At 35.3% G+C, this 9,544-nt stretch overlaps 1 protein-coding gene and 1 pseudogene across 2 annotated transcripts; one reads left to right on the top strand and one right to left on the bottom strand.

Annotated features, from left to right (window-relative positions):
* Positions 1-2,952, bottom strand: LOC125217616 (uncharacterized). 2 transcript variants are annotated; one of them, XM_048119143.2, is made up of 4 exons: positions 2,709-2,952; positions 2,296-2,401; positions 450-566; positions 1-279 (listed from the first exon to the last, which is right to left on the bottom strand). In XM_048119143.2, exons 1-3 carry the CDS (start codon positions 2,818-2,820, stop codon positions 488-490), a joined length of 297 nt encoding a protein of 98 aa, XP_047975100.1. In that variant the 5' UTR covers positions 2,821-2,952; the 3' UTR covers positions 1-279; positions 450-487. The 2 variants fall into 2 exon arrangements, with proteins under 2 accessions (XP_047975100.1, XP_047975099.1); XM_048119142.2 differs by having other exon boundaries at positions 1-255; positions 2,709-2,949.
* A 5,048-nt stretch (positions 2,953-8,000) lies between these two features.
* LOC125218517 (fasciclin-like arabinogalactan protein 4 pseudogene) lies at positions 8,001-9,544 on the top strand (annotated as a pseudogene).

Below are 9,544 nucleotides of genomic sequence, written 5' to 3'. Positions count from 1 at the left end.
TAAAAAAACATGTATTACATACGATTTGAATATATGCAATCACTTTGTCTAAAACATCTTGTCATAGGTTTGTTTGATCTACCACAACAAGAATAATATAAGTGCCATATTCTTGAATATACTATCGCTAAGAGAATGACCAACACCTTACTGCATCCCTACTGTAGCTACGGATAATAGAAAGACAGAAACTAGAATATATTATATGGGCCGTCAAATGTCAGAACACGAACGGCAACACCTCGTCAATCTTCCCTGGCATCAGATAAACAGATAGAACTGTTGGAAAATAGAATTGATCATTTTGAAAGAAATGCAGAGTGTATTAAGGGAAAGAAATATCAAAAGAGTAGCTCATTTCCACTTCTGCAGACAACAAAAAATAAAGATGGGACACATTCAAAAGAAAACTTGGCTTAAAGATGAAGGATAATAAGCAGATCACTTACAAGGGTTAGTATTAGAGATGTTGGTATTTGGGGCTAGCTTAGGTGTGTAGGTAATTAGCGGCCATCATAAGTTCCAGCGTGAGCTCAGGTTCAATGTGGAACTCAGTCTCCTTGCCACTACAAACAAAAGGGCAACTCAACATTATCATTAATCACATAAAAAATGAATGGATTAGAGAATGAGAAACTATAATTGTGTCAATTGGTGTGTATTCAAACCCCCAAAACCAGTTCACACTTTCAATTTGTTGTAAAAAACATTTTTCTCTCTGATCGCTAATTGCCAATTTGCCATTAAAAACTGAAATCAAGTAAATGAGCAGTCCTAGTGTACTTAAAAAAATAAAATAAAATACCCATAATGAACATTTATGTCAGATTCTACTTTAAACATACTAACTACACCCTATGTATTCATGTGAAATATTAACATCTTTAATACACTATTTTTCCTACAAAGTACAAACTTTTGATCAATATCTAAATAAAGTCTGCAAGTTATGCAGTTTGGACTCACCAAAATCTTCTCTTTATAAGAAACATATCAACCCTAAGGTATGGGTCATGCTAACAGCATAAGTTGATAATGCTAACACAAAAAACAATATGCAATATCTGGGCAGAGACTACATGTAAAATGGTTGGTGAATTATAATTGAAAAACATTGGGTTAAAATTTGGCATGATCTGTATCATATGAAGTCTTTCTGTAAGAAAGTTGTACCAGCAATCAAGAGTACTACTATCAAAGTAAAAAACTAAAAATGCGGACATACTGTGAAAGCAAGGCCTTGGGAATGCTCTGCACAACCTCAGTGCTTAGAAAGGATTCACAAAAGAAATTTATACTACTATATAGTATACTATGTGTTTAAGAACTGTTGTTTTAAGAGAAAGGATATATGAAATAAAGGAATGCCTTTAGTATGACATCAAAAGTCCAAACATTCCCTTATTTTGGCATGCTGTAAATGAGTGGAGATTTGTCTTGAATAAAATCAGAACATGCACAAACCACAAATTATTGGGATGTGCCCAATATATTGAAAAACGTATGGTATGTATATGCTCGTATGTATGATTAATCTGTATCCAACAATTTATCATAAGAACATATTGACATCCTTTAGGAGCTACACTTCTACCTAGCCATAAACAATATCTAGACTTCATGTCGAGGTAACTGCTATAATGAATAATATGTGTATGCTCATACATATGATTTTGATCTACATCGAACAATTTATCATATTTATCATAAGAACAAATTGACATCCTTTAGTAGCTACGCTTCTACCTAGAAACTGCCAAGCATAAAGAATATTAAGACTCTATGTCGCTGCCCCTGCTCAACTGTAACTGTCTGCTCCAATACAATATTAAGACTCTATGTCGCTGCCCCTATAAGGAGATCTGAAAAGGCTCATACTACATTAACATACATGAATCGTCACTTGCAATCCCCCAAAAGTCTTCATCATAGACACTCTTTTCTTATACCTAACACCACAATATTAGAGCAAAGGGAGATTGATAATGCTAATACAAGGGTAACTGTCAGCATTAACATAATTGTATCTAAAAGATCATCAGTATCAAGTTACTAAGTACCCCATTCCCTTGCCTCACTAACAAACAAACTCTCCACCAATGACCTAACTAGTCCATCTTCGTCATATATGAACATCACGTGCAACCATAGCAATTAGCAAAAGATATATACTGCAAATGAAGAAGACTTTCTTCTCACATTCAACAAAGTATTACCATAGCAAGTGCAAATTAACGATGCTCAAAAGCATAACCTTAAAATTGAACACATTGATAATATAGGAAGTGGCCAAACCTAGCATATTGAAGAGACCAATAAAAGTATTGGCAGATCTTCTCCAGAATAGTTGTGCTTATCTCCGGAAAAGTCACCTTTCCGTGCTCCGTTTCGGAAAAACCACCTACAAACACGCAAACACAAACAAGGTATATGAAACCCCCAAATCGAATAAATCTTAATAATTCGTGATTTTGGTATCAACATGTATAGGACTCTTCTCTTAATTGCAAACAAAACATACATAACCTTACAAAAAAGAGGAAAATCATCCAATCTTCTTCAAACTTTCAACACTCATCTCAATCAAAAATCAAACTCAATCACAAATATTCGCCCTATAATCAAGAAAAATACTCCAAAACAAATTGATAGTAAGGATAGCAGAGTTGTGCAGCACATGAACCTTTCCAATTTGAGAAAGAGCAGACCTGGAGAAGTGAGCATATTGCGGATCGTCTGAGAAACCATAGCCGCCTTCTTGTCGATGACAAATTCGAAACCCTCAGCGCTGATCAGCATGACTGTATCTTCCTTCTTCATCACAGCGGCCGATCAATCGCTCCAACCAAATGATTTTCGCCGTTGGCAGACAGGGATTTTGTTGGAATTGGATAACTACGATTTGGGAAAGGAGCTTCTTTATTCACCATGAATTACTGTTGGAAATTTGGAATGAAATTTTCTACCACACCACACTACGTGTCACGTTTTAAATTTTTCTTTCATATTTATATGTATTGTTTAAACTAAAGAGTTCTTTTTGTCAAGACACAATTTTAAGAAATTATTGGAGTTTGGAAATAAATACTCCATGAATAACTAAAAAAAAGTTAAAAAAACAAATGAATCTTAAATTTATGAATATTTTAAAATGGTAAATAGATCTTTAAATATTGGAAAGGAGTCAAATATATCATACTTTCTCTATGATTGCTTTGGTGTAATTACCTATTACTCCCTATTAATTTTGTACTACTACTTAATTAATTAATCAATTATTTATTAATCAAATGTTAAAATCTTGAAATCTCAATTTCCATCGGTGGTAACAAATAATATCAACATGATTTAACTTTTAAGAATTACATATCCGAATCGGTAAATTGATGCACACACTTTTATGTACTTCTTGAGGTAAGAAAAGGGTAAGAAAAACCTTCTCTTAGCCGAACATCAAAAAATATTTGCTGCAGAACTTATCAAATTTTAATTTGTGATCCAACAAAGTGAAAAACAACACACGATGCATCTTCCTCATATGTACTAGGTGAATAAATACCATCACCTTTTCACCAACAATCTCATAACTCCTTTTAATTTGTAATCCAACAAAATGAAAAACAACACACGATACATCTTCCTCATATGTACTAGGTGAATAAATATCATCATCTTTTCATCAACAATCTCATAACTCCTTTAGAGCAGCCACAATAGCGGCTAGCCCACCGGCTAGCCGATTCGCGTCGCTAGCCGGTCGGCTAGCCGAACTATTGGAATCGGCCAGCGCAAAATCGGCGAAGAAATCGGCATGGGCTAGCCGATTTGAGGGCGCTGGCCACCATTGTGGCGTGCCGATCTGCCAGCGCTATTTTTTAATTTTTTTTAAAAAAAATTTTGAAAAACTATATAAACGCGATTTTAGTTTTATTTTATCCGGTTGCATTTTTTTTAAATAGGCACACAGACGACGGGTTAGGCCCAATACAAAATTAAGACCTAAAACATAAACATGTCACAGCGAGACCCCCGTTCGGCTAGCGGCAAACTATAACGGATTCAAGGCATACTTACATTTTTTAATGTATTTTTTTAATAAATTAGTGAGGAGTAGAGTGGGGCGGTGGCTCGTGTGTGGAAGTCCGGATTTTTTTTTATTATGTAATTTTTTTGATTTTTAGTTAATGTACTTTTTTATTTAAATAAAATTAACGAATTTTTCCCGAATATGTGTCGTAAATTTAAATTCCGTAATTTAATCGTAAATTTTATTCCGTAAATGTAGTTGTTTTTGAATTATTTTTATTGCGGCTGACCTAAATCTGATGTGGCGGGTGGATTTTTAGTGCTGCTGACGTGGCAGGGAGAGAGAGTGGCTGGTCTATGGCTGGCCTAAAGCCACTGTGGATGCTCTTATGGGGCGTCGTTCAGCATGCTCCACGAGTGACAGTCCTAGCTTTTCAACAATAATATCACTGGTCACATTGGCTAGCGTTTCTCCACTATTGTCCACATACAAACTTTTGTCTTTGACGTAACAACACATGTATAACGCATTCTCTCTATGTCCAGTACTCCCTCCGTTCCACAATAGTAGAGTCATTTCAATTTCTGCATTCGTTTTCGAAAAATGATACTCCCTCCATCCCCGAATACTTGACACGGTTTGACCCGGCACGGGTTTTAAGAAATGTAATGGAAAGTGTGTTGAAAAAGTTGGTGGGATGTGGGTTCTACTTTTAAAGTATTAGTTTTATAATAAATGTGAGTAGGAATGAGTTAGTGGAATATGGGGTTCACTACCAAAAATGGAAAAAGTAAACTGTGTCAAGTATTCGGGGACGGAGGGAGTAATAAATAGTTAAAGTGAAGAGTGAATAAGTAAGTGAGATCAAGGTAGAGAAGAGTCTTATCTATATTATTATCTCTCTTACTCAATTTTTTCTCCACTTTAACTATTTATAATTATTAATCATAAACAAGTGCACAAAATGAAATGACTCTCCTAACTGTGGAACGGAGGGAGTATTATACTTCTAGATTTTCTTCCTTACGAATATTTTATAAAATCTTTAGAAATAATAATGTAAAATGTGAAAAAAAAAAATTCACCAAGTAAGGGTGAAAAGACTTTTTGTTGAACAAGAACTGAAATTTTAAATAAAATCGCAAAAAAAAAAGTTATTTTAAAATAGAGTGAACTACAAAATCGGCCCCTACGTATGACAAGTCCAACACTAGAGGTACCCATTTTGTAAAAAATGCATTGTAAGCCTCTACGTATGGGTATAATATCATTTCAGACCCCTTTTCACTATTTTGAGTCTTTTATACCATTTTCCATCAGTTTTAACCTAAATGTAATTCCAATGATGTTTTAGTTTTTCTCATTTTAATTACTATGCACTATGTTTATTTTATATCAAAATATTATTTTCATTTAATCCATAAACATTGTAAATTTATTTAAATTGATAAATTAAAATACTTATCAATAGTTATCATAAGAATAATTTATGTTTTTTATTTTAGTTAAATATTCTTTTATAAATAGTAATTTTTTTAAATAAAACCGTAAATATGTAATAGTATTTTTTTAAATATCATATCATCTATTACATGATATTATACCTATATGTAGAGGCTTGCATTTAGGTTAAAACATCCTCGGAATTACATTTAGGTAAAAAATGAGGGAAAAGGGTATAAAAGACTCAAAATAGTGAAAAAGAGTTTGAAATGTATTATACCTATATGTAGAGGCTTGCAATGCATTTTTTTAAACATGGGTACCTAGAGACCAATTTTGTAGTTTACTTTTTAAAATAATTAACAAAAAAAAATGACAAACAAATCCTTTTTTATCAAATTTGAAAATTCCAAAAAAAGGAAAAAAAAATTGATCAAAATCCCATAATAATAAGTATTTTTCTTTAAATAGAACCCTTGACTTAAATTTAGCTTCGCAAATTGGTCAACTCCGTGGCATGGGCATCTGAAATCATAACATCCTCTTCATCAGTTTGCAGAACCATTTTTCACTCTAGCCACTCCTACTTACAGTATGTTTTTCGCAAATTTCCATCATTTGCACACCAAAAGTCGCATCTACTGATATACACATGCAAATACATTCATTATAGAACAAAAAATGATTGAAAACATGTGATACATGTCAACTTATTAAGTATGTACATATCTTATGTGAGCACCATTTTCATTTGATGGACATGCAACGTTGATTGTTTTATTTTATATATTAACATTGATTAAAATCCATAAAAACAAATCAAATCTGAAATTTTTATTTTGCTTATTTATGAATTTTATAAAATTAAAAATTATACATATTTAGAATTAAACTATATAAAATAAAATAAATAATGCTAAATGTGCATCAAATAAAGATGATACTCATGTAAAGTATGCACATAAAGCATATAGCTCGTAATTTTTTTATATATACTAGTAATAATAAATGCATATAATAAATTTATGGATTATGCACTTTTGCAAAAGGTACCCCATCAAATATAAATAAGAAAAAAAGGAAATATTCTTATTTTTAGTTACAACTCACGTATATTCACACATTTTAAATGATTTAATTCCAATCTATCAATTTGAAAAAAAATAGTTTACCAGTTATATTACATTTTTTATGAAAAAAATATGATATACATTTGGATTATATAAGAAATGCTATTGTAAATTAGCTAAATTCAGATTGTCATTTTTTAATTCCGTATAAAAACATCCATATACACATTTGTATTTCTTTAGTATCAATGGTCAAAAGTGAGTGTAACTTGTGTCTAAGATTATGTTTTACGAAATCCCATTCACATACATTAAAATGGGAATTCAAAATCGATATTGCATGACAAAAAATGGATATTTAAGATATAATTGATGGAGTATAAAAAACTTCTTTTTCAGAAAAGAAATGATTTACTAACTTCAACCATGAGATTGAAACTATCTAAAAAGTTAAACTATTGGAAAAAAGTCAAGTTAATACTAGTTCCTGCAATAAGATCAATGGTCAAAATTGAGTGTAACTTGTGTCTAAGATTATGTTTTTCGAAATCCCATTCACATATATAGAAACGGGAATTCAAAATCGATATTGTATGACAGAAAATGGATATTTAAGATGTTAATTGATGTAGTATAAAAAACTTCTTTTTCAGAAAAGAAATGATTTACTAACTTCAACCACGAGATTGAGACTATCATAAAAGTTAAACTATTGGAAAAAAGTCAATTTACTACTAGTTTCGTCTTATAATAAGAGTTCATATTTGATTTGCTACGAGTTTTAAGAAATAAAAAAATAAGTGAATTGAAAAATTATTGAAATATGGGTTTTACTTTTATAGTAGGAGTATGAAATATGAGTGTAAGAGTGATTGGAATATGAGTGAATTCTGAACAACAAAATACTCCATTCGTCCCTAAAGAATATGCACTTTGGGTTCGGCACAAGTTTTAATGTAAAATTGGAGATAGAGAGAAAAAGTAATTAAAGTATTGTTAGTAAAAAATGAGTTACACCTTATTAAAGAGAAATGAATTTCCAAAAGGAAAGAGTGCATATGTTTGTGGAAGGAAGTCCGTAGTAAATATGAAAGAAAGAGATTTGTAGGAGTATTTATTTTCTATAATAAGCCTAATATATTCCCAACTCTAATTACGTGTCGTGTCGTGTCTCGACTCTCGTGTGATCCTTCACATCCAAGCTTCTAGCGTCTAGTTATTTAAACCATTTTATTATGATCTTATAATTCTTTATCTCCAACAATAATTAAATTAGTAAGTATACTCATTCACCATAAAAAGCATATTACTATAAGATTGTGAATACGAACCAAATTGCCATTCAAATAAATGCGTTGCACAATGGTAGAAGAATCTTGATATCAAGTACTGGCATTATTCCAAATCCAACATGACAAAAACATATTTGTCACACAAAAAACATAAATACCAATAAACATATAATAAAGTAATAACCCCACTCTAGGCCCATCTATCATTTCCCATTCAGTTCACTCATCACCTCCACTCCACTCCACCCACCCATTTATTTCTTCACTCCACAGCAAAAATACAGAAATGGCTATCTCAATTTTCATTTCCAATTTTGCCCCTATAACCCTCCTCTATTTCCTCCTCCTACCCTCCCCCATTTCCTCCCTCAACATCACCCTCCTCCTCTCCTCCTACCCTTCCTTCTCCGCCTTCAATTCCCTCCTCTCCTCCACCGGCATCGCCTCCGATCTCACCTCCCGCTCCTCCCTCACCCTCCTCGCCGTCCCCAACTCCCTCCTCCACTCCCCCTCCGCCCCCAACATCGCCGACGTCCTCCGCTACCACGTCCTCCTCGAATACCTCTCCCTCCCCGACCTCCGTCGCATCCCTCCCGCCGGCAAGCTCGTCGCCACGCTCCTTCAAACCACGGGGCGCGCCGCGGCCAATTCAGGCTCCGTCAACATCACCGTCGACTCCTCCTCCGCCTCAATTACATTCCACTCCCCTGCCTCCACCGCCACCCTCCTCTCCCCAATCAAAACCCTACCTTACAACATCTCCATCCTCTCCCTCAATTCGCTCCTCCTCCCCGCCAGTCCCGATCTCGCAGCCTCGGAGACGCGCGCCCCGCTCGGCCTCAACATCACCACCACGCTCATCAACGGCCACGATTTCAACGTCGCGGCGGCAATGCTCGCCGCGTCGGGGGTGATTTCGGAATTCGAGGCGGACGAAGGCGGCGCCGGGATCACGATGTTCGTCCCCACCGACGAGGCCTTCGCTGACCTCCCGCCCTCGGCCAAATTCCAGTCGCTGCCGGCGGATCGGAAGGCGGCGGTGCTCAGATTCCACGTGCTCCACTCCTACTACCCGCTCGGATCGCTGGAGTCGATCGTGAACCCGGTCCAGCCCACGCTCGCCACGGAGCAGAACGGGGCGGGTAGCTTCACCCTCAACATCTCCCGGGTTAACGGATCCGTTGGAATCGACACCGGAATCGTGCAGGCGTCGGTGACGCAGACGGTTTTCGATCAGAACCCTATCGCAATTTTCGGGGTTTCGAGAGTGCTGTTGCCGCGGGAATTTTTCGGGAGGGATCCGATCGAGATCTACAAGCCTAGTGTCGGCGGAGCTCCGCCGCCTGATATTGCGATGTCACCGGAGAATTACGATCCGGCAAATCGATTGTCGGCGGCGGCGGCGGGCGGAGGAGTGGGGATTTTGTGGATATTTTGGGGTTTGTGGTGTACAGGAATATTTTTACTTTCATATCGGTTAAATTAAAATAGTAATTAATTATAAAGAGAAGAGAAAATTAGTAGTAACACGGAGAATCATTGATGAGGCTCTAGTTCTACCATAGTAAAGGGAAATTTGATTTAAATTCAGATGAATATGGTGACCAATTTTGTTTTGTAATAAGGCGAGTTTATTTATTGGACAATTTTGGATACTAGATTTTGTTGTACAATTTTTGTTTTAAATGCATATTCCTCGGCTGATTGTACTA

The sequence above is a fragment of the Salvia hispanica genome, chromosome 1 (assembly GCF_029641045.1).
Source record: "Salvia hispanica isolate PSC_SH4W2 chromosome 1, Shi_PSC_v1, whole genome shotgun sequence".
NCBI classification, from domain to species: Eukaryota; Viridiplantae; Streptophyta; class Magnoliopsida; order Lamiales; family Lamiaceae; genus Salvia; species Salvia hispanica.
This window is presented reverse-complemented; position numbering and strand designations above follow the sequence as displayed.